At 41.1% G+C, this 26,761-nt stretch overlaps 1 protein-coding gene across 5 annotated transcripts in view; it reads left to right on the top strand.

Annotated features, from left to right (window-relative positions):
- Positions 1–26,761, top strand: part of AHDC1 (AT-hook DNA binding motif containing 1) — a 149,404-nt gene that overhangs the window by 64,279 nt on the left and 58,364 nt on the right. For all 5 annotated transcript variants that reach the window (XM_073616187.1, XM_073616185.1, XM_073616186.1 and 2 more), the window contains exon 2: positions 16,343–16,475. In XM_073616187.1, the coding sequence (XP_073472288.1) occupies positions 16,343–16,475 (133 nt within the window). The remainder of the gene's footprint in view (positions 1–16,342; positions 16,476–26,761) is intronic.

Below are 26,761 nucleotides of genomic sequence, written 5' to 3'. Positions count from 1 at the left end.
GGGTGCTGCAGAATTTTAGTCCTTCACGGAGTAGTGTTACCAATTGTTTTCTTGGTGACTATGGTCCCAGCTGCCATGAGATCATTGACCAGATTCTCCCATGTAGTTCTGGGTTTATTTCTCACCGTACTCATGATCATTGAAACTCCACGAGGTATGATCTTGCATGCGGCCCCAGACCGAGGAAGATTGACAGTTATTTTGTGTTCTTCCATTTGCGAATAATCGCACCAACTGTTGTCACCTAGCTGCTTGGCGATGGTCTTGTAGCCCATTCCAGCCTTGTGTAGATCTACAATCTTGTCCCTAACATCCTTGGACAGCTTTTTTTTTTTTTTTTTTCTTGGCCATGGTGGAGAGATTGGAATTCGATTGATTGCCTCTATGGACGGTGTCTTTTATACAGGTAACAAGCTGAGATTAGGAGCACTCCCTTTGAGTGCTCATAATCTCAGCTGTATAGAAGACACCTGCGAGCCAGAAATCTTGCTGATTGATAGGGGTTCAAATACTTATTTCACTCATTGAAATGCAAATGTGTTTTTCTGGATATTTTTTTGGTTCAGTCTCCCTGTTAAAAATAAACCTAACATTAAAATTATTTATTTTTGTCAGTGGACAAACATAAAAAATCAGCAGGGGATCAAATACTTTTTTTTTTTTTTTCCTTCACTGCAACTAATTGCCATTGTGTAATTGAATGGAGTGAGTAGGGGATAACTTTTAGTGTGTGTGCCAGTTTTAAGTAAAAGTTTCAAATATATTCTTTGCTGGATGCCATCTTGAATCAAAAGCTGTTTGTATATAGGAGTGTGCATGTATGGATCACTGATCAAGAAGACATGTCAACTGTCAGATGCATACTGCTGTAATTGATAATTTAGCCACACACTGCAATTTTTGAATTGAAGTGTATGTATATAGGTGTGTGTGTGTATGTATGTGTGTATGTGTGTATGTATATATGTATATATGTATATATATATATATATATATATATATATATATATATATACACACACATACACACACACACACACACACACACACACACACACACACACACACACACACACACACACGCGCACACACACTAGTCAGTGCGTGTCAGTCAGTTCTTTATCAGTTTACCTAAAGACAGAATTTTTTTCTACCATTTGGATCATGCTTGGGGCTTGATCTTTTTGATTTATTACAGGGGAGGTTGTGGTATATTTTTTTTCTTTTTTTCTTTTTTTTTTTGCTTCTGGCCCAGTGTGAATGGAGACTTACAGCTGATAGTGTGGGTGTGTAGGGGTGCAAAATCTGTTTACTTCCCTCTTAAATGAAAATGCACCAGAAAATTAGATCTGCTTTTAGATAAGGCACTAAACAGTCACTAAGGTGTAAGGAATCGGAGCAAGCAGTCTTATAAAGGTCAGAGTTGTAACTGTACATAACGCTGATTTGCAAAGATCCTATGCATTTTACTAAATATGCAGTGTTGGCTATGTTTATTGCACTATTTAGGTGTGGGCTCTTACCTGTGCTGTAAGCAAGCAGTGCATGACCCAGATATTTGCCTTTGGTCATACATGGATTGAAATTTGTTTGATTTAACTGCGACCAAAATGATTTTGATCCATGTATGGACACTGGTTGAACAGAAGTTGAAATACCAATTAACTTCTGTTCAACCACCATGTAGAATTTTAGCTGTTGGATCAGTGTTTTAGTCTGCAGCGCTGATCACTGTATTCTGATGGCGGAGGAAGTCTGCACACTATCAGAATACAATACCATTTCAGGAGGATTCCCCTATCCACAAATGTATGGGTGGGGGAATTGGGCCATTGGCTGCGAGCGCTGATTGAATACCCGTCTGCTGGTTTTCCAGCATGCCCGTTGGACAGGACAGGCTGTTGTACACACTGGTCAAATGTCAGGCGGTTTCTGTTAAACCGGCCGATATTCAGCCCATGTGTACCAGCCTTTAGCCCCCGTTAACACAATTTCAAAGCCGTAGGTCAGTACGATTTCAGGTGCGACTTGCCTGACATCTGTGCGATTTTCATGCACAGAGGTCTATGCAAGTCGCACCTGAAATTGCAAGAAATAGTACAGGAACCTGTTTTCAAATCGGTGCAGCACCACAAAGTTGTAGTTGCACTGATTTCAACAGTTCCATTGCCGACAATAGGGTGCAACTAGTCATGCGATTTGGAACTGTCAAATTGCATAACAAGTTGCACCGGTGTGAACCGGGGCTAGGGGTCATAGATACACTTCTGTTATAGTCACTGAATTCTCTGCCCAGCATTTTTTTTTGTAGCGAGCAGCAGGCATAATATCTACGATATTGATATAATGCAGGTGATGCCCCAAAACACGTATTTGTCATATTTTCTGAATAAATCAAAAGTCATGCGTTGATTGGCTATTTATGAATGTGATTTAGGGATAACTGGTTATTTCATTTTCAAACCAAATTTTTAATTTATTGACTCATGGTAAGACATACTTTCTTAATATATATTGTTTTTTGTGAACGAAAGGTATCCTAAACCATGTTTACCTTAAATAATGTTCACTCCCTGTGCCAGTATAAAGTATATTATCAAAATAATACACTATAAAACTCTGTTTGACCCAATCTGGTCTATATTGAATTTTGACCACCTAATCGAATTCATTTTAATGCACACAGAGTTTGGGTACCCCATCCTATCTTAAACACACTTTTGCACATAGAAAATCTTGAAACTGCTACTTGAAGAGATATGTAGGTAGCCATTGCTGACTGGAAAATGCTAGTTGTACTCTTTGAATTTCAGGCTTTCTAATTTGTTGACCTGGGACAAGTAAGAATCCAATTAAGTGGGAAATGCTAATCTGCAATAGGCGCATGGTAGTCAAGCAATGTGCATTGTCAACTAGCACAGTATTTCTCTATATGGGTTTTTTTTATTTTATTTATTTATTTTTTTTTTTAAGGTTCATTCACACTGGGCATTTACAGCCATTTTTATTTTGTTTTGCATTGCTTGGCATGACCATTTGAGATACAACATATCGGTAACTGATGCAAAGGAACAGACAATCAGTGAACTGTGGTCTTTTCTGGTAAACACAAAGTAATGCCATGTGTACAACTCGTTAGAGTACTTATAAAGGGCTTTTTTTTTTTTTTTAAATATCAGACCTGTTAAACGGCAATGGTTGTGCACAGATCGGCACCGAACCTCTTTTGCTGCGGCGCTCTTGGTTCCTCCACTTCTTTGTGTGCCCCTATAGCAAGCCCCTTGCTATGGGGGGCACACCTGCGGGCTCGAACCCAAGCCTGGCTGCTTGCGTCCATTGACAAAAATAACATGGCTAAGCCATGACCCCATCCACCTCCCTACCCCCTTTCTCTGCTCTCAGGATTTTGAGAGCAGCAGGAGCCAATGGCTCCAAAAAGCAAGCTACTGAGCTGACAGATCCATTAATGGTTCCTCCAGCTGCCTCTGTGAGCCAAAAGGAGAGAACTGCTGCAGGGGGGCACAGTGCTGGATCGAGATTGGGCTCAGGTAAGTTTACAGGGGGTTAAGGGGGTGATACACATTAAAAAACATCCATACTCGCCTAGATGGATTCTGCATCTGTCCCCCGCCACCTCTACACCAAAAACTGAATGATCAAAGACCACTGAGCAGAGTGATGACTGTCAATCATCAGTACTGCTCTGCCCCTCCAGCACTCACTGAAGTGGAGAGAACGTGAGCTACTGGCTCAGGCTGTCAGCGGTTCACAGAGAGGCTGAGCCCAGCTCCCAGTCCAGGCATCTGGTGGATCCCAATATTAAAATTGGGATCTCTCCAGAGTCTAGACCATTGATGTCCAGTGACAGTGGGCTTTAGTTCGCTGTCAGCTGAATTTGAGTCACAGGAGTGCAGAATAAAGTACAGTCCTGTCTTCCACACAAGTAGGACCAAAAGATGGAATTCATTAAGGGAAAATTGCTAGCCTTTAGAATCATTTTAAGTTTGTATGTGGTGGTGCAGTATTGCTTCAGTCAGTCCCCCAGTGCCTGTATTGATTTGCATTTGAAGATGAACTCCAGGATAAGCAAATATTGTCTAAATACAAGAGGCATGTGTATTGGTACTTGAATCTTGGTATGCAAAGCGTATTTATTTCAGATCCGTGCAGTAATCTAGTGTAAATTAAAGTGGTTGCAAAGGCTTAAGGTTTTATACCTTCATGCATTCTAATTCATGAAGGTACAAAACCTTCTTTGTGCAGCAACCCCTCCAATACTTACCTGAGCCCCATCTCAATCCAGCGGTTTGCACAAGAGCAACGGCTCTTCCCCCTCATTGGCTGAGACAGCAGGGGGGAGCCATTGGCTCCCAGTATTGTCGATCACAGCCAGTGAGCCAAAGAGAGGAGAGAGAGTGGGGGTGGGGCAGAGCCATGCTCCGTTTGTGATTAACATTTGTGATTAGCACTCGGGGAAGAGGGAGGGGCTAGGAATGCCAACGGGGGACCTGAGAAGTGGAGGATCAGGGGTGCTCTGCAAAACCACTGTACAGAGCATGTAAATATGACAGGTTTGTGTTATAAAAAAAGCAGATTTTTTTTTTTTAAATCACTTTAATGCCTCTAGTCAAAAGCTTCTTTAAAAAAACAAAACCCCTCTCCTTGTCCATGGTGGCTGGTCTTTTGTCTGCTCCTTCCTGTAGTTTTCAGCAATAGCCTGCTGGGTCCCTCAACTCTGCACAGGCTAGATACACTGGTGATGGTGTTGCTACATTACCACGTATTATCATGGTTTTGAAAAGGCATTTGGCGCACACAGTGGATTGATATCCTTTGTGGCTATTGAGAAATATTTTTGAATGAAGGTTTTGTTCCGAGTTCAGCTTTAACAGCATCTTGGTGAATCCAGCATTGAGTTGGAATGTACAATCTGCAATTGTTACTTTCCACTATGTTGTAATAAAGCATATCACATGGACGGCCTTATTATTGTATATATCTTCTCAGCCTAATTGAGTTTTTGCTTTGTCCTGTATTTATTCTTTAAAGTGTGATCTTGTGTTTTCAGAGATCCTATTCAGTTTAGATTTGGTTTGCTCAGCTCAGTACAGGTGAGCTCTTGAAGAAACATTTGATCTGCCTTGTACTGCATAATGTTCAATTGACCACAAGCTACTACACCTGTGGGCAGTGATATTGCAGTCCTTACTCATTTATATTGCTCATCCCAGCAGGCCCACTTATGAAGCAGAGGGTAGGAATATCAGTAGATGCAGCATGTTTGCTACATGTGCATCTTCATCCATCTTCAGTTTGTATTTAGACCTGCCTTATTTTGTTTCAATTTTTTATTTTAGGTTTTTTGGGATGTGTTCTCTTTGAAAACTACTTCAAAAATAATTATGCACTTCTCTAAAACTCCTAAATTCCAGTATTGGAGATAGATTGTAGATTCCAGTAACAGGATATTGAATATTACAAGCCAAGGACCATATTCACTAGTCAACTAGTTGCAGCATTGAGCAGATTTGAAGTAATTTGGATATGACTCCTAAAAGTAGTAAATTCGTATATTTTGTCTCGTTGATCACTCTAAGCTCCTGAATAAAATCATACTTGGTGAGCCCATCCATGGCGTGTGCCAACTGTGTTCTCTTTCACACCTAAGAGAATATCGCACATAGCTGGAAATGTGGTGAGGTGCGCAAATATGTGTAGATCTATCTGTGCCTGTCTAAATCCCTTGCAAAGGAATAGCGATCTCTTAAAAATAGATGGCTATGCTAATTTCCTGTTACACTGAATGTGATTTCACATGCACCTATACACGTGGAATATTGTGCCCCCTACTGTAATATTTAAGAATAATAGATTGTTGTATGTCATATCTTAAAGCACAGCAGCAGTACAAGTGTGCTCAAACATCCAAGCTCTGTCATAACTCTTTTCAATTCACTGTTACATTCCGATTTTTTTTTTTTTTAGGTAAATTTAAATATTTTCTATTAAGGTTGTATAGTGTACACCTTTGATGTGTATGGCACGGACACATCTTTCATCACTGTGTTAATGAAACACATATTATACGTAACGTAAACTCAACATTAATTTAAAGAAGCTTTTAAGAAAAGACGATATACTGTGAGAGCCCTGCTTAAAATCTGAATTTTACATCATTCTAAAAATAGTCACAACTGACCCCTAGACAAACCCTCTTTGAAAGGATGACCTTCACTACAAACTTTGGGCTGCATTGTGGGAAAAAAAGCCCTATTCTATAAATGTCACTGACTATATTGCACTGATAGTTGCTTCTGTATACATTGCACTATACAGAAGAGCTATGGACTACTAAATTAAAAAGTTAATAATTATAATAAATATAATTATAATAAATATAAATCCTGTATAATATAAATATATATATATTCTATGTGTGTGTGTGTGTGTGTGTGTGTGTGTATGTATATGTGTGTATATGTATATATATATATATATATATATATATATATATATATATATATATACACACACACAATTTTACACTTGTGCACACCGTATAATAATCGCCATATTATGTAGGGTGGAGAAATTGGTCATTAAAATTTAAAGCAAAAACGTAATTTTCCTTTTTTTTTTTTTTTCAATCTGTGTCCCATTGAGGAGATTTCTATCCACTTCTTGTCTTTGAGATGCAACAGGAAAAGAGAGGAATTTTCTCATATGTGTCTGTCTGCATTACAAGATTTACCCTCACCACATGCTCAAGGGACAACCAATATTTTGACTTTTACGTTACATTATCTAGTTGACAGTGGTCACCAGGGTAAACAGAAGGACGAATCTCCCCAGCAGGGACATAGCAAAAGTAACTTTAATAGGGGTTTTAATCCTTTCCCTACTGTACTCCCTATGAAAAAACGGCTATACATACACTTTAAAGTTTCTAAATACAATTGTATAGCAATTCATCTTGGTTTCCTGTCCCTTGTAGGGTTGATAATATGCGTATTAATTGTTTGGTTCCTGATACTTTACTACAGTGGCCTCCAAACTGGCCCGGGGACCAGATGCGGCTCTCACAGGACTCAGACAGCAGCAGGAGCTGTCGGCTCCTTTTGCTGTCAGAGGCTGAGAGAAGAGTAGGGGGGGTGAAAAGCCCCGCCCCGCTGTTTGTCAATAGATGCACACAGCCGACTTGGGATAGAACCCGCACAAGTATGGCAATAGCAAGCAGTCTGCTACGAGTGCACTCAAAGGGGGAGCCGAGAGCACCAGCGGAGGACCCAAGAAGAGTAGGATCGGGCCATGCTGCAAAACCAATGCACATAGTTGCAACTTTTTTTAAAAATAAACGTAAGAACCTTTACAAACACTTTAAGGAAGTCGGTGAGTGCTGAGCATGCTGTATTTCCGAAAAGTTCAGGGGTCTAATGCCGTTATCTTTTACAACACATCAACCATGTACAGCCGCAGAGAACTGTTGAGCTGAGTCGAAAATGCAAACTTTGACACCAAACTCTCTTGAGAAAATGTGTTTTTACTCAAACATAGTACTGTTGTGTTCAGAAGAAAATTTTGTAATAAGACGCTTTAGAAGTACCTGTAATAATAAGAAAAAGGTGAAGCTAGTTAGTCAGGTGGGATAAGGATTTATAAGTTTAAAATGACTTCCTCCCAACCAAATTGAACACAATAGTCACCGATTCTGTAATGCTGAAAAAAATTACTGCAGCAAGGAATCAAGTACGAAAAGTTAGTGAAAATTTGTGTTTTTCAAGTGTATGCTATTTTAAAAAACTAAACAAAATGCATTTAGTAACTGAAGTCTTAAAATTAATCACATGTACAAAATGTCCAGGTTTCTACTTGTGAAGAGCTAGTATACTAAAAGTTAATGGTAGCCGATCCCAAAGACCAACCACGAAGTACATAACTGAACCCAGAAACGCCTCCGGTTTAGAGACTGCTATATTGCATCTAACACATCTATGCTTTTGTAGTTGCCATTTTTATAACTTTATAGTTGTTTAAACTTTTTTGATATAGGGTCTGAGATTAAAAATACCATTTCAGTGTTTTGCAGATGACACCAAGCTATGTAGTCAAATAGCGTCCTTACAGGTGTCTCCAACTTACAAGCCGACCTCCCATGCACTGTTTAATCGGGCATCTGTTTGGCAAATGAGGTTTAATATTGATGAATGTAAAGTTATAAACTTGAGGGCTAAGAATATGCATGCACCATACATACTAGGGGGAGTCAATGGTGAAGGATCTGGATGTTCTGGTAGATGAGCTTAATCGCATGCAATGCCAAGCTGCAGGTTCCAAAGCAAGCAAAGTACTTTCTTGTATTAAGGAGGATGTATACCTGCTCTGCAGGCTTGCATCTACAGGTAAGCTTATAATGCTGATCTGTTGGCACTATGAATATCTCCTAAGCCTTCATGGTTTAGGAGATATTTGCACCTCATGCAGCCGGTGATGTCACTAGTGCATATGCTCTGAAGGGGCGGTATACACATGCCGTTACTTCAGAGCTCTGTGCCGCTGTCTGTGACTCCTGTGCGCATGCGTGGGGGTGGTGTTGGCGTGGCCAATCAGATGCTGGAGGACGCAACCCCAGAAGAAAGACCGGGTGAAGATGGAAGCGTCTGTCAGAGCTGCCAGTGTGGCGGTGCAGGGCTTCATTCTAAGGCAGTGTTTCTCAACTCCAGTCCTAAAGGCGCCCCAACAAGTCATGTTTTCATGCTTACCATTATTTTGCATAGGTAATTTGATCCATTTCACTGCCTTAGTAATTACCACAGTTTATTCTGAGGGATGTCCTGAAAACATGACCTGTTGGGGCGCCTTGAGGACTGGGATTGAGAAACACTGTTCTAAGTTAAGTATTTCATAATGTGCTAGTATGCAATGCATACTAGCACATTATGCATTTACTTTGCAGGGTTTCTTTTAAAAGAAAAAAGAAAGGAAATTGGGCACAGGTTGCTTCCTCTTTAATAGAGGTATGGACTCCAGAGAGAGATATAATTTTGCCCCTGTACAAATCATTAGTAAGACCTCATCTGGAATATGCAGTTCAGTTTTGGGAATCCAGTTCTCAAAAATGATATCAGGGAACTGGAGAGAGAGCAGAGACAGGCGACCAAACTGATAGGCATGGAGGAGCTCAGCTATGAAGCAGGATTAGAGGAACTGAATTTTATTTTCTCTTGAGAAGAGGAGATTAAGGGGGTATCTAATCAACCTGTATAAATATATTAGTGGTCCATATAGTGAACTTGGTATTGTTGTTCACTTTGGGTTCATCAGAGGACAAGGGGGCACTCTTTACATCTTGAGGAAAAGAGATTTAATCTCCAAATATGGAAAGGTTTCTTCACGGTAAGAGCTGTGAAAATGTGGAATATACTCCCTCAAGCTAATTCTAGCCAGCTAAGTAAATTGCTTTAAAAAGGACTGGATTCTTAAATGTACATAATTTAACTGGATACTGACATGTATAGGTAAAGTTGATCCAGGGAAAAATTTTCTCTGCTTGTAAACTCCCCTCCATGTTAGCTTATGTGTCCGTGCACACTATAGGCGTTTTCAGAAGTTTTAGTGGCAGAAAAACAACAACAATCACTTGTGTTTTCAGGAGAGAAGCCAAGCGCATTTCCACGTTATTGCATTCTAATGGCCAGAATTCTGGCCAATAGAATGTAATAATTAGGGGATGCTCTTTAACGCCCATGCAAAAGATGGGTTTTTACAGCGTTTTTGCAGTTGCTAAACTTCTGTAGGAGAAAAAAGCGTCAAAAGCATACAGTGTGTATGAGACCTAATCCTTCCTTGTAGCGTAATCCAAGTCTCTTAGGCTCCATGCACATTGGGCTTAAAAAAGGTCTGTTCACTTGGGCGTAAACGTTCATAAAGAACATTTTTTGTACAAAGTCTAGACGAGTTTAGGAGAGTTTTTTTACGTTTTTTTTTTTTTCTGCCAGTGAGCTCCAATCAAACGCGAACCAGAAGGTGTTTTTTTTCTGCCTCTAAACGTTGAGTTCAAAATATGCCTGTAATAGTTCTAATGTGCATGGACACATAGGATAACATTGAGCTGCTTCTACAGGCAGAACACAAAACTCCTGTAAAAACTTTTTTATGGATATTAAGAGTGATTGTAAAGGCATGAAGGTTTTTTTACCTTCATGCATTCTATGCATGAAGGTAAAAAACCAATGCGCTGCTTGCCAACAGCCGGCCTAATCACCTGAGCCCCATCTCGATCTAGCTTTGTGCACAGGAGCCTCGGCAGTCCTGGGTCTCTCTCTCCTCATTGGCTGAGAGACAGCAGTGGGAGCCATTGTCTCCACTGCTGTCAATCACAGCTAGTGAGCCAATAGGGAGAGAGCGGGGCAGGGCCCAGCTGCAGTTCTGCCTCTCTTGGATGCATAGATAGGGAGCAACCACACAGCAGTGCCCCCCCCATAGCAAGCAGCTTGCTATTGGGGGTACTGGTCAGGGGAGAGGAGCAAGGAGCCCCAGCAGTAAGGACCTGAGAAGAGGATCGGGGCTGATCTGTGCAAAACCACTGCACAAAGCGGTTAAGTACAACATGTTTGTTTTAAAAAAAAAAAAAAAAAAGAAAACCTTAAGAATTGCCTAACTGTTAAAAGGCTTCTTAAATTTGTTGGAAAATCTCTTCGTGGTCAGGGCCTAATTGCTTCATGTTGAAGGGTTGTAAATAGGTAATTGCATGTACACTGCTAAGTCGTAGTGGTTATGGTCGGTTTGAGAATGGTGCTGCCTCCATTGTTGATACCGTGCAGGGTTGTATTTAGTGGCAAGAGTGGAACCAGCCATAAATGAGCTTCTGCCTCTGGTGAAAGAAGCAGAGGACCTAGTGATGTCACTGCTGCAGCATGTGTAAGTGCCAGGCCATGAATTTTCCCTTTTCCCATTCCCATGCTCGTTCTATTCTGTTTTGTGATTATTCAGAAAGTGTGCAATATTCCCAACATTCATTATTGCATATCATCATATAATTAAAGGGCTCAACTGTCAGATTTGGTATATTCCACTTTAAAGTTCTATGCAAATTTAGAACAAACTGCAGTTTACACAATAACACGTGGGTACCAGTGCTTGCCCACCTTGTTGTTGTCTTTTTAAAGAGGTCTTATACCTAATGCAAAAATAGATTGTCCTCTAGTTTGAAAACGTATGTCTGTATGCACACACCTAAGGTGAACCTGGAGGCATTCGTTTCCAGGTACACCTTGTGAACATGGATAGGTGGATTTATTTATATCCCAGCATTGTTATAGGATACCACAAATAAAAATCCTGTATTTCACCTACAGCACAAGACCCTAAAGTGGCTCATTATCTGTCCACCTATGCGTTTTGAATACTTGCATAGCAGAGTTCAAAGATCGTTAGTGTGGACATTTTGGTGTGCTATGATTAAAATGAGCATTTTATCCACCAAAATGCTGTAAGTCTTTTTAGAAAAATCTGCTTCTGTGGCTTTGTTCTCTGTATCAGAGCTATGACTGGCCATTCCAGCTATGCTGGGGCCCATCTGCTCTCTATTTAGAAATCTCCAGCAAGCATAGCCATCTCTAGCCGACAGAGTCCGAATCAGTGAACTGATTACACTGAGAGAGGTCAGACTGTGAGAGACCATTCACTGCAGTGTGGCAATGTGTAACCCTTTCCTCTCAGTTCCTTGGCTGCAATCAGTTTCCTGCCACAGAGAGCTCAGTAGAGCTTTGCATCATAAAGCACCCTGCAGAGCATAGCAACGTAACCCTTCCCTTGCCGAGCTATGAACATCGTAGTTATGTACCTATGGTAACACAATACCTTGTCAGCAACACCCCTCCCCTGTCAAATGATGTCACTGTCAGCTCTGGGGAGAATGTGACCTTGTCACCTTCTAGCCAGAGACAGCTTGGAATAAAAGCTTCCTGCACACATAATGTGTCTATAGATGTACAGCATCTAAGGAAAAAAAAAAAATCTAGAGCTGAGCAGATATCGGAAAGGAAAATCAATCCTCTTAAATTCTCCACACACCTGGTATATTCATGTCTTTGTGCCATGGTTCCTACAGGAAAACCAAGATGGATTACAGCAAGGGATTCTTGTGTGCAGTACAAAGACAAACTCAGAAATGTATGGAAGTGACCACTGTGCTCGCTCAGTACATTGAAGCACTTATTGCTCATGCAATGCCTTGTACTGTAGAAAAGTAGCTGAAAAGCCTTTGTTGACCAAAACTGTTTAACGAGTCTTCACTTAATTATATATATAATTATATTATTTCTGTGTTCTCTGTAAACTGAAGATATTGATTGACCCATGACTTTCTGGCATAGTTGACAATACACTGCAAAGCAAGCATCAATAAACAGATGACACCTGGTCTTTGTTGGACACTCTTTGGTATTGACCGTATGCAACCTTGTAAACCATATTCATAAGTATGCCAAATGTACATAGGATTGGTGGGAGGTTATCTTTAATAGGAACTGGTCAGTGGTAATGTGTCTAGTGGCATGCCTCACATCTTTAAAATGTGCCTGGGAGGAGGCAGCTCTGTTTTTCAAATATTTCGTTGAGTAGGAACATCTTACCAATAATTCCTGATGTCTGCTAAGAGTTCTCTTAACAGAAAGTCTTTGCCCATCTAGCATTTTTAGAGGTGCCCCATGACACCTTGCCAAATATTCTGCTAATTGTCTGATTCTTTTCTATTCCGACAAGAGTTTTACCTGAATGTCTTAAACTTTGTTTTTCGCCAGTGTGAAAGGACCATAGCAGTCCACGGGTTAATGGTGAGCACTCCCTGTTCGGATGTCACCGTGTCCCCACTGCTGCATGACCCACTTCCACATTCGGTATCCAGGCAACATGCTCCTGCTCCCTCTGCCCTACCTCATGTAACGCCCGGTACAGCGGCATCCTGTTAGAACAGAGAGTGGCACTGAGTATCTGTACAGAAAATGCACACGCTGAGCTGTATAATGATGCTGAGTATCTGCACACCCCCTCTCTGTTTGTAGCTGTGTATTTTATCTGCCTGTCTGACAGATCCCGGATCCAGCGGGGAGCAGCTAATCTGTGCACACAGGAGGAAGCAGATAAATAAAGGATGAGAGAGACAGAGGAGACAGGACAGACAGGAGAAAGGGAGGGAAGGAAGGAGTTAGTGTGCAGGCCTTTGTAGTGGGAAAAGAAGCAAAGAGAGACATCTGGTGGGAAGAATAGATTTTCCTCTGCACTTTTTTTCAACATGGAGGCATGTGATCTTTCATCACTAGCACAGCAATTCTAATGAACATTAGTGTGCATGGTCACTCTCGATCTATAGTACATGGGAACCTGCATCTCAACTTTCTCCCAGCGACTTTTATAAAGACTGCAGTGCACAAGTCCCTAAGGAACGAAGAAGAATCTGCTACCTGCATCTGTCTCACCGTTCCAATTTTATTTTTATAAAACAAGATTATATTAGTCTAGCAACTTCAAAAGGCTAATATCCGCTCATATGCCAGAAATGGCCAGGTACTTATGTGCAAACTTTCCTATGCAAGTGAAGAAACATACCCAACTTTGTCTAGTGTATATTAACGAAACCTCTCTGTCCTGCATTTGAAGAGGTGCCCTGTAAAGCTGAAAGTAGCTGTTCATGACAGATAATCCGATTCTGACTGCCATCATTCTTCTGACATCTCCTAACTGAATTATATAGTGTTGATATGTTCCTCAGGGCTTTACTTTTTGGGGAAGTTGCAGCAAAAAAAGCATACCTGGTCTGAAGGAAATTCTGGGGAAAAAAAAAAACATGGAGAACAAACCTTTAAAATGAAGGGAAATCTAAGCATTTATAGAATGTACGCTGATGACCGTACATATTTTTCTCTCTATAGGGAAAATCTGTACGCCATGGGGTGGAGAGTGCAAAATCTTGTGCAGTTTTGTATATAAACCAATCAGCTTCCAGGTTTCTTTGTCAAAGCTTAATTGAACAAGCTGGAGTTAAAAGCTGATTGGCTATCATGCAGATCTGCACCAGATTTTTCACTTCAGTTTTAGTAAATCAACCCCATGTCCCTTAGATTTACTAAAATATGAGAGCTAAACAAAACGGCCCACTCAATTTATGTCTTATCATATATAGGCCCTTGCACTGCATAGTTGGTATATTTCTAAAACCTTGTATAATCAAATTGTAATGTGCGCTCGGTTGTAGGCCTGTGTTTTATATTCTCCAATTTTTATATATTCCCCCCCCCCCCCCCACGGCTTGCACACCATTGCACTAGTGGGTAGGCAGAGCATGCTCTGGTGTCCAATTTGGTAGTCCAATTTTTAGGTACAAAGAAAGACTGTTAGTAAAGAGGTTAAGTATCACAGTGGAAAATGTTTTTATTTGTATTGACACGCATTTCAGACGTCTGTTTTTTTTTTTTTTTTTTTTTTTTGGTGTAGTTCATCTATGTGGGAGCTGGATTAGATGGCAGTGAACACAGTGCACGGTCTTTGTAAATAGGAGGTCGTCTGTGCACAGCACCTAAAGGGTTACACTGTCACATGCTGCTTTCAGGCAGGAAAGAGGATGGTCAGAATGCCAAGGTCTGCAGGGCTTTCTGGCTGGAAAGGGAATGCTTTGCCAGGATGTGGTTCCCTGGCTGAGTGCTTTCTGCCTCAAAGCATTCTGGGAGGAGGGCAGCTATAATTAGTCCTGTGCCTGGAATCCAATGCCTGCTCCCTCCTCTCATCACTGCACCATCTGTCTGCCCTCTACCCTCCCCCACACATACACTCAGCTGTGACACGAGCAAACTTCCTGATGTCTGACTATATAGGTATATGCTTCAGAACCAATTTCTACACATACACCCACAATGAACAAATGATTGGCCATAATAAACGTACCTGTGCTGCAGTAGCAATGAATAGCGTCTGTTTTCACTGTATGCTTGCTGTACCTGTGAATAGCTGTTTACAGTCATTACTTCCCTTAATAAATCTTTGACACAATTTACTCTTGCGTTCTATTATCTTGCCTCATCTGTACTAATCTGGAAGCAGTTTCACTGGGAAATACCGTTTTCAATGTAGTAAAGCTATTGCTTACTGAGTTTGTTTATTTACATCATATCTTTTTCCTAGCTGAATATACTTTTTATATTTATGTTCTTTTCCAACTTGACTTCTCAGATCGTTAAACGTGTTTCAGCTTTTGGAAAACATGTTCACCATAACCCTGCAGCATCTGCCTTTTAAGTTATCCATTTAATTCATGCAGTTCTCACTGAATCAAATAGATCCTCCTTATAATGATCCATGCTGTCCAGTGTTCTATGTGGGTGATACATGTGTGGTTCATTGTTGATGTTGCCATAAAATTGCATGGTGATCTCGGTGTCATACTTGCATCACTCTGTTCACTGAAGATCAGCGTTGACATATTTAAATATTTTATTTAGGAACACTTCACTGTAATCCATGTGATCACAATTTTGCAACTGATTTATACACAAACGTATGTACACATACTTGGATGCACTTTGGCTTCAAACCCTAAACTAATAAATCATTGTCGGCGTTAATACTTGTATATGCATGGGCAGGTGCAGATAGGCCAATACTGACTTATGTCCTTGGCTTCAGTGCGCTGATGCACACAAACAACCCCTGAGCACAGGCGCACAAACTGCACATGAAGAAGAGTGGTACACTGCCAGTAGTCAGCAAAAGTGCTAATGGACAGAGTGTAGAATACATTTACTCTGGTGTTGGGGGGGGGTATGTTATGAAAAAGTTTGGATGAATGATGGAGGAATGAAAAGGGTATCTACAACACATAAGTTAAGGTGAGTTGGAGAGATGCGAATGCAGAGAGAAGACATAAAGCCTTAAGGAAAGGCGTGAGAAGATCATGGGATTAAGTTCGAGAGGAGGGGGGAGGGCATTACAGCCCCGAGGTGAGGACTTGTGTCAGTGTGTAGGAGAGAGACACATTATATATACACCGCTCCACTGGATACTGAGAAATAGATAACAGAAAAGAGAGACAGCAGGGGACACAGAAGAAGTGCAAAAAAGGGGGAGATGCTGAAAAAGAAATGAGAAGGTACAAGGAAATAATTGGGTCATAAGGGTACTAACGAGTCCAAGACATGAGTGCATGGTAAAGACCAGTTCTTGTGTGAAGAGTAACTGTCATATTTGAGGATTTTTAAGAAAATGCCTATTTTCAGTAACCAAGCAATTTTTAAATTATCATTTGCTCAAGTTCAGATATCGGAATTATTATTATTTTTTTTTTTTTTGGCAGATGTCAGTTCTACTGATGTTGCTCCGCCTAGCCTGGAAAATGGAGATACTCCTGCTGAGAAGCGTACTTCCCATCCAAAGGAGATAGAGAGGGGCCGCAGAGTGACCCAGGCATGCAGACACCCACGTTCAAGGTGAGGCTATTAGAGTTGTAAAAATGGTTAGAAATGTAGCGTCCGCAAGCCAACTAGTGCAATTGAATAGCCAATATACATTTTTTTTTTTTTTTTTTTTTAATGTGAACCTATGTTTTTCCTGCATAACAGTGACCGGTTCAGTTAAATGACTGATTGCCAGTCCACTCTCCCTTAAATGTAGGGAAACCTGTTTCTCTCTCTCTGCACTTTCTAACAACGCAATGATGAGTACTTTATTGGCTAATTGCCAGGCCCCAGTGCTATCACTTGGTATTGGGGAGAGCGTTGTTGGTCCTCTATAAGCTCCAACCAGCTACTTTGAAATTACACAAGAGCACTTTTTCTTTGCTCTTTGAAGAGAAGGCAAGCATAAGTAGCTGGGAAGAGGCGGTGTGGGGAACATTTAAAATGTTTGTAAAGAAAAAAACACACAGCAGAGCAGCCCCAAGCCTCCTTTTCCCAGGTCCCCACGCCAGTGCTTTGGGCCCCTCCTCCTTGCCGAATACTCCATAGCAAGCCACTTGCTATGGGGGCATTTGTGCGTGTCTATAGGAGACAGAGTGCGCGGCTCAGCCCCACTCCCTGCTCCCTTCTCACTGGTTGTGATTGACCGCAGTGGTAACCAATGGCTCCTGCTGCTGCATCTCAACGAATAAGTAGGAGACCCGAGAGATCCTTGGCTCTAGTGCACCTCGCTGGGTCGAGATCGGGCTTGGGCAAGTATTGGAGGAGAGCTGCATACTGGAAGTTTTTTACTTTCATGCATAGACTGCATGAAGGTAAAAAACCTTCAGTCTTTACAACCACTTTAAGTGAAACTTTTGCTTAGCCCTGTGTGGACAAAGCACAGGTTCGCTTTAAGGAGCCTCGCAAGTGAAGCCCCAACTGAATTCTTTAAACTCTGTACATAAGAGACTTTTTACAGTCATCTGTAAATATTTGAAAAATTCACCTTCTCCTCTAACTCTGTATTTTCCTTTCTAAAGAGACACACTATCATTTTCCACATGGGCATGCAATCTTTAACCACTTAAGGACCGAAACTCTTTCTGAGATTTGTTGTTTACAAGTTACAAACCGTTTTTTTTTGCTAGAAAATTGGAACCCCCAAACATTATACTTTTTTTTTTTTTTTTTCTAACACCCTAGTGAATAAAATGGCGGTCGTTGCAATACTTTGTCACGCCGTATTTGTGCAGCGGTCTTACAAGCGCAGTTTTTTTGGAAAAATACATTTTTTCAATTAAAAAAGAAGACAGCAGTAAAGTTAGCTCAATTTTTTTTCATACTGTGAAAGATAATGTTACGCTGAGTAAATTGATACCCAACATGTCACGCTTCAAAATTGCGCCCGCTTGTGGAATGGCGATGAACTTTTACCCTTAAAAATCTCCATAGGCGACGTTTAAAAAATTCTACAGGTTGCATGTTTTGAGTTAGAGGAGGACTAGGGCTAGAATTATTGCTCTCGCTCTACCGATCGCGGCGATACCTCACGCTGTGCTTTGAACAACGTTTTCATATGCGAGCACTACTCACGTATGTGGTCGCTTCTGCATGCGAGCTCGGCGTGACGGGGCGTGTTTTTACATTTTTTTTTTTTTTCTCATTTATTTTACCTTTTTTATTTTTACAATATTCTTTAAAAAAAAAATATGGCACTTTTATTGTAAACATCCATTGTAATAGAAAAAAAGCATGACAGGACCTCTTAAATATGAGATCTGGGGTCAAAAAGACCTCAGATCTCATATTTACGCAAAAATGCAAAAAAAAAAAAAAAAAATTGTCATTTGAAGGAAAAAAAATAAAATAAATGGCCCTTTAATAGCTATGGGCGAAAGTGATGTTTTGATGTCGCTTCCGCCCTGCAATGGTATGGAGACTGGTGGGGGTTTTCTTCCCCTCACTGGTCTCCATACCCAGGAAGGCCAAGGATCTGATCGCCTCCGCTGCTACCGACGGCTCTGGTAAGCCGGGGGGGGGGGTGCCTCTCCCCCCGCCTATAAGTGATCTTGCAGCGAATCCACTGCATCATAGGCCGATATTATCGGAACCTGGATCGCCCACCGAAGAAGAGGATACCAGGGTTATAGTAGCTAGCTGCTGCCATAACAAAAATATCCCTCTTCAAATTTAGGACGTATATCGGCCTGCGGCGGTCCGGAAATGGTTAAAGGGCCCCTGAAATTTCCTTTATTCTCTGGACTTTAAAAATTTAGGTTTTTATGAATGACTGATTTGGTTCTTAAATATTGACTTTACCTGAGTTGGCTCAGGTTTAAATGAATGCCTGTTGTATGGCATTGCATTCATATCTAATTCCTGAAGAACAACCAAAGGCTGACATGTTCCACTGTGCAGTTCTGACATTTCACCTGCTATAGATGGCCTTTCCCAAATCTACCAATCGTTACTGCTAAGCCCCATCCCCTTACTCTCCTTACTGAGGAGAAGCCAGGAGTCCTACAAGGGAGTCAAAAAGAGGATCAGGGCTGCTTTGTGCAAATCCGTTCAAAGTATATCCTATATTAATAAATAAAATAAAAAAATCTAAAGCTTTTCACTCTAACACAAGCAATACTCCATCGCATACTTCCAAAATTCAGTGCATGCATCAGCTACTTAGAAGCAGCCTATAAAATTTCACTGGTCTGTAGGCTCTATGCAATGCCAATTGACTCAAAATAAGCTTAGTTCAGCAAGCAGGGGGGACCCATAGATGCTTGTTCTTAGACCAGTTTAGAAACTTGCATTAAATGTGTGGTAAAAAATTCAATCCAGTTACATTTTTATAGTTGCATTTATATTGTACTCTGTGATCTGTAAAATCTTTTCTTCGTGCCAGACAGAGAGGGAGCTGACATACAAGGGTGAAGGGGAGAGAGGAGAGCAAAGAGGACAGCTGCATATGAGGGAGGGGTGCCCTCTGACCACGGTGGTCAGGGCTCTGCAGCCCTGATTTTCGTGGTCAGTACAGATAGGGGATACAGGAAGTGACAGGTTCGGGGAGGTTTTTTTTTTACAGTTTAGAAGAGGGCAGGTTACACAGCACAAGCACTGCTGTTTAATCTGCTTTAAGGACCCAGGATCTGATTTTTTTTTTTTTGGGGTTAATAAGCACTTTAACTTACTATATCTAAATGCAGTGACTATCAGGGAATTATATTGTATACTGGTTATGCTAGTGGCCAAGGAATTAATGCAGAAAATAGTCAACGTCAGCACATGTGTAGGTCACATTGCTCTGTACTGTATAGTATTCAGTCTAACTTTATAGGAAGCGTAGATACAGTGCCTTGAAAAAGTTTTCGTACTTCTTTTTTTTTTTTTTTCCACTTTTTTGTCATGTTACAACCAAAGACCTAAATGTATTTTATTGGGATTTTATGTGACAGACCAACACAAAGTGGCACATAATTGTGAAGTGGAAGGTCAGAGGTAAATGGTTTTCAACATTTTTTACAAAAAAATATCTGAAAAGTGTGGCATGCATTTGTATTCAGCCCCCTTTACTCTGTTACACCCAACTAAAATCTAGTGGAACCAATAGCCTTCAGAAGTGGCCTAATTAATAAATGGTCCACCTGTGTGTAATTTAATCTCACTATAAATACAGATGTTCTGTGAAGCCCTCAGGTTTGTTAGAGAACCTGGCCATCCACCTAAAGTGACAGGCCAGACAAGGAGAACATTAATCAGAGAAGCAGCCAAGAGGCCCATGGTAACTCTGGAGGAGCTGCAGAGATCCACAGCTTAGGTGGGAGAATCTGTCCGCAGGACAACTATTAGTCCTGCACGCCACAAATTTGGCCTTTATGGAAGAGTGGTAAGAAGAAAGCCATAAGAAGTCCCATTTGCGGTTTGCGAGAAGCCATGTGATGAACTTGTCTCTTTTTTTTCAACCTCGTCTACTATGTAACTTTGTGGGGGACACAGCAAACATGTGGAAGAGGGTGCTCTGGTCAGATGAGACCAAAATTGAACTTTTTGGCCTAAAAGCAAAACCCTATGTGTGGCGGAAAACTAAAACTGAACACACCATCCCCACTGTGAAATATAGTGGTGGCAGCATCATGTTGTGGGGATTCTTTTCTTCAGCATGGGCAAGGAAGCTGGCCAGAGTTAGTTTGCGAAAGACTTGAAACTGGGGTGGAGGTTCACCTTCAAGCAGGACAGTGGCCCTAAACATACAGCCAGAGCAACAATGGAATGGTTTAGATCAAAGCATATTCATGTGTTAGAAAGTCCAGACCTAAATTCAATTGAGAATCCGTGGCAAGACAGATTCTCTGAAAATTGCTGTTCAGGCGCTCTCCATCCAATCTGACAGAGCTTGAGCTATTTTGCAAAGACAAATGGGCAAAAATTTCACTCTCAAAGCTGGTAGACATATACCCAAAATGACTTGCAGTGGAAGGTGGTTCTACAAAGTGTTGACTCAGGGGGCTGAATACAAATGCACACCATGCTTTTCAGATATTTGTAAAAAAAAAAAAAAAAAAAAATGAAAACCATTTATCATTTTCCTTCCACTTCACAATTATGTGCCACTTTGTTGGTCTCTCATAAAATTCCAATACAATATATTTACATTTTTGATTGTAACATGACAAAATGTGGAAAATTTCAAGGGGTATGAATACTTTTTCAAGGCACTGTAGGGCTTAAATACAAAAATACACATATTAGACAATAGGTAATAGTAAAAATGTTACTAATCTTTGCAGTAAATCCAAACTTCTTTAAGGCTCAACTCCTGGCACGATAAGCAGACCAGTGTTCATTCGGTTATCCATTCCGTTACCTCAAGCACTGGGGTCTGAGACCTTGCAGTATTTACATCTGAGTGGGCTGGAAATACAGGCAGAGCTGTACTTTCCCTGGCATGTAAAAGAGCAGATTTGTCTAATGTAGAAGGAGGTTTAGTTTGAGGCAGTGGAATATATAACTTGATGAACTCTGGTAAGGTTATTGTGCCTGGAGTTGAGCTTTAAACATAATTTTTATATCAGTTGTTACTACTTGTGGGCTAAAAAAGTTCTCCGCTTTTTAACCAACCATTTAGCAAGGTAAAGTGTATATGTACGCAAAATTATTACTGAAATATTGTTTCATAGTTTTGTTTTTAATGTGTTTTATTGTTGGTTTCATAATCTGATTTTCACCAGTTAAAATATAGAACCTAAAACAATAAAATCCACAGGATGTGTTTAGTTTAGATATCAGTCTACAAAGTACAAAGTCTCATGAACTTAAATCAGGACATAATCAGGTGCATGAAGAGGTTTTATTCATAGAAGATCTGCATTTTAATTAAAGGAAATGTGACAATTTTACATTCTCGCACTATTCCTGACATTTGGTCCTTCCATAGGTCCGTAAGTAGAGTTGCTGTCCCTTCCCAAAAAGTGCAGGGCTGTGGATCTTCATAACACCTGCTTATGCCATGTAGCACCTTATGTTACAGGGGCCATCAATGCATATGGCACAGCCTACTTACCGTATATACTCGAGTATAAGTCGATCCGAGTATAAGTCGAGGCCCTAATTTACCACAAAAAAATGGGAAAAACTTATTAACCCGAGTATAAGACGAGGGTGAGAAATGCACAGCTACTGTAAGTGGAAAAGAGGGTCAACAATGCCCATTTGCATGCCTCACTGTGCCCATTTGCAGCCATAGGTCCCCCAAACTTCAAACTCGGTAGTTAAGGGTTCCTAGATGCCCCCTAGCTGCAGCCAAAATTTGGGGTCTCTGAACCCAAAGGGTTCCGAAATGACATTGCTGCAGATGGACACAGTTGACCGAATTTGGGGCCCTGTATCGCGGGGCCACTTAGTGCTAGGAACCCCAAAATTTGGTGTGCAAACCCAGTGGAACTAGCACCATAAAACATCCAAAGCTGGGGTTCCTAGCACCAAGCGGCCCTGAGATACAGGGCCCCAAAAATAGGTTCAGAAAATGTCAAGCACTTTTCTGCAGCAGAGAATGACATTTTCCAAACCTACTTTGGGGCCCCGTATCTCGGGGCCACTTGGTGCTAGGAACTCCAAATTTGGTGTGCAAACCCAGTGGAACTGGTGCCACAACATATCCAAATTTGGGGTTCCTAGCACCAAGTGACCCTGAAAATGAAATTTTTTTGCTGCAGAAAAGTGCTTGACTCGAGTATAAGTCCAGGGGGGCACTTTCAACACAAAAAAATGTGCTGAAAAACTCGACTTATACTCGAGTATATACGGTATACCTCCCTTAATAAGAATCCAATGGCATCCGCTTTAACAAACATTCTGTGGTCAGACCTGAACACCCCTTTTACTGATGATATGAAATGCTTGGGTATAGCATCTTTTTCAAAGCACTCTCCCTTCTTGGCAATATTTGGGAATCCCAGATTTACTTTTAGCTTAGAAGATGAACTATTTTGAATTTTTTGTTTCTGCCAAAATATATCATAAGTGCAGCAGGTCATCTGTCCTCCCTGTTGTCAAGTCTGTCTGTTGTTCTGCCCCTTTCTCCAATCGTTGTCCCCGCTTCGGTACGTTAGCGATTGTAAAGCTTGTATTTTAAAAAAAAAATAACACAGGTGTACAATTGCCTGCTCTTTGCTGGCACTCCTGGCTCCTCCTCTTCTAGGTGGTACCCCCATAGGAAAATGCTTCCTATGGGGGCCTACCTGTGTGCTTCCTTCCAAACCCTGCTGTATGCATCTACAGACACAGACCTTGCCCGCTCCCTTGTTACTGCCTTTGACACCGGCTCTTGCTGCCTCAGCAAAGCCTGTAAGAACAGGAAGTGAGGGGAGTGAAGAGCTGCGCTTGTGAACAGCGCTGGATTGAATGAAGGCACAGGTACAGTGCGGAGGAAAAGTATTTGATCCCCTGCTAATTTTGTATGTTTGCCCACTGACAAATGATCAGTCTATAATTTTAAGTGTAGGTTTATTTTAACAGTGAGAGACAGAATAACGACAAAAAATACAGGGAAACGTAGTTCAAAAAGTTATAAAGTGATTTGCATTTTAATGAGTGAAATAAAATATTTGACCCCGTCGCCAAAACATAATTTAGTACTTGGTGGCAAAACCCTTGTTGGCAATCAGAGGTCAGATGTTTCATGTAGTTCGCCACCAGGTTTGCACACATCTCAGGAGGGATTTTGTCTCTCCTCTTTGCCGATCCTATCCAAGTCATTAAGGTTTCAAGGCTGACGTTTGGTAATTCGAACCTTCAGCTCCCTCCACATATTTTCTATGGGATTAAGGTCTGGAGACTGGCTAGGCCACTCCAGGACCTTAATGTGCTTCTTGAGCCACTCCTTTGTTGCCTTGGCTGTGTTTTGGGTAATTTTCATGCTGGAATACCCATCCACAACCCATTTTCAAGGCCCTGGCTGAGGGAAGGAGGTTCTCGCCCAAGATCTGACGGTACGTGGCCCCCTCCATCGTCCCTTTGATGCAGTGAAGTTGTCCTGTCTCCTTAGCAGAAAACACCCCCAACGCATAATGTTTCCACCTTCTTATTTGACGGAGAGGATAGTGTTCTTGGGGTCATAGGCAGCATTCCTCCTCCTCCAAACATGGCTAGTTGAGTTGATGCCAAACCGCTCAATTTTGGTCTGATCACAACACTTTCAACCCGTTCTCCTCTGAATCATTCAGATGTTCCTCTGAATCATAGCAGATGTTCAGATGAGTGCTTTCTTGAGCAGGGGGACCTTGCGTGTGCTGCAGAATTTCAGTCCTTCACAGTGTAGTGTTACCAATTTTTCTTGGAGATTCTGGTCCCAGCTACCTTGAGATCATTGACAAGATTCTCCCGTGTAGTTCTGGGCTGATTCCTCACTGTTTTCATGATCATTAAAAAGCCATAAGGTGAGATCTTGCATAGAGTCCTAGTCCGAGGGAGATTGACAGTTATTTTGTGTTTCTTCCGTTTGTGAATAATCGCACCAACTGTTGTCACCCTCTCACCAAGCTGCTTGGCGATGGTCTTGTAGCCTATTCCAGCCATGCGTAGGTCTACAATCTTGTCCCTGACATCCTTGGACAGCTCTTTGGTCTTGGCCATGGTGGAGAAATTGGAATCTGATTGCTTCTGTGGACAGGTGTCTTTTATACAGGTGACAAGCTGAGATTAGGAGCACTCCCTTTGAGAGTGCTCCTAATCTCAGCTGTTAACTGTATAGATAGAAGACACTTAGGAGACAGAAATCTTGCTGATTGATAGGGGATCAAATACTTATTTCACTCATTAAAAGAGAAGTCCAGCCTGAGCTCGTTTGGTTGGACTTCTATGGGTCACAGGAGTGCAATTTGTTTTGATCGACAGTTCTGATTGACAGTCGGCAGCTGTCTGCTTGGGGATCCGAGAGAACCGAGCCATCGGTGGTGTTCAATGGCTCGGTTCCCAGTGTAGAGATGCCGGGGGACAGATGCTGCATCCACCTAGGTAAGTATAATGGGGGGGAAACCCAAACCCATACATCTCCTTTTAAAATGCAAATCGTTTTATAGCTTTTTTTGAAATGTGTTTTTCTGAATATTTTTGTTCTGTCTTACTGTTAAAAAAAAAAAAAAAAAAATCTACCATTCAAATTATAGATTGATCATTTCAGTGGGCAAACGTACAAAATCAGCAGGGGATCAAATACTTTTTTCCCTCACGAAGTATAAGGGGAGGTGAGGGGGCGATACTGATGCCTTAACATTTTTTACCTTAATGCAAAGAATATATTGAGATGAAAAATAAGTCTTGAACACAGAACCAGTAAACAACAAATAGTGTGAAGTCAGAAAAACTGCTATGCATACTTTTGAGTCATTAAATAAGTATTGAAGCTACTGGATGTTCCAACACAGGCTTGTATGTACTAATTGTGCATTTTCTTGTTTTAAAACCCTCAAAGATTTCTAAGGTGATACTATGGTCCTGTAGAACAGCTCCAATTAAAAAGCTAAATACATATACAGGGGCTATTTAACTTGCCAAAAGATTTGTATTTCTGTTCACCCACATAGCTATGCCACCCTGCACCACCCCCTCTAGCAGTGGAGGGGACCGGATTATTTCCTGCTGCAGTTTATCTTAAGCTTGCATGTCTTATCACCACCCCTCCCCTGTGTCTGGACAATGAAAAGAGAATCAGCCCATTGATTAGCTCAACCCTGTCACTCAGTGATCAACTTCACTGCTTACAGTAAAGGGGTGTTTATACACAGTCCGGGCTTCTACAGCAGCCAGGGGTGTGTGTATATTCCACAAGCTGAGTGTTGGCTTTCTGATCAAATCAGTTGGGTGGCTATACAACCACCTGATCGCTTTCACTAACCCCTGGAAGTCAAAAATATCTCTTTTGTTGCACACGGAGTGAGAGCAATAATTCTTGGCTGAATTATTCCGGGTTGGCTCTAAACTGATGAACTGCTGTAGGGGCTTTTTTACATATCGCCTGTAGAAAAAAGGGTATCAGCGTTTGTTGCCCATGTGCAGTTTATAAGCTTGAGATGTTGGGTATCTGTTTACTCTGTGCAAGCACATCATTTTTTTTTTTCATTTTTTTACCAATAGATTTGGCGTAATATTACCATTGTGTACCTTAAATTAACTTTAGTGTATTTTTTTTTACTGAAAATTTGCACTTCTTAAACCATTGCACAAATATGTGACAGTAAAAAATTGGTATTGCCACTATTTTTATCTTTAGGGTCTTTGCTTTCAGAAAATATATACTGTTTTGGGGTTTTAAAGTTCATCTCTAGCTTTTAGTGAAGTTTAGTTTAGTGTGAATCAAGCTGGTCTAAACTATTTCCTTCACTAAACTATGCAGCGGTTCACAGTGCTGTATGAACTGTGTTGCCTCCACTATATACAGTATAAAGCGCTGTGTTCCAGCAGTGGGATACAAACTTCTTGTCCCACTCCTGCAACCAAATTTAGTTGGGCTGAGCATGCTCAGCTATTCATAGGAAGCATTGCATTCTCTGACTACAAAGCTTCATCTTATTGGCTGAAACGGAGATTGTGACAGTATCTTCTCGCCTCTCATAAAGACTGTGGCATTGCAAGAGTTAAATGTAACTTTCTTTCAGTTAAAGACTTGAATTGATTTTTAAAGGCCACCGCTACATCAAGCCCCGTTTGGTTTCGTGTGATATATAGTTAAAGTGAATCTGACCTGGTCTTTAAAGTGCCTTGGGTAACAATGTTGAAGTGCAGGTACCTTTGTAGTGCCCGTGGATAACTACTAGTTTTCACATTGATCCCAAGTCATGGCCTAA

This window comes from Aquarana catesbeiana, linkage group LG02 (assembly GCF_042186555.1).
Source record: "Aquarana catesbeiana isolate 2022-GZ linkage group LG02, ASM4218655v1, whole genome shotgun sequence".
NCBI classification, from domain to species: Eukaryota; Metazoa; Chordata; class Amphibia; order Anura; family Ranidae; genus Aquarana; species Aquarana catesbeiana.
This window is presented reverse-complemented; position numbering and strand designations above follow the sequence as displayed.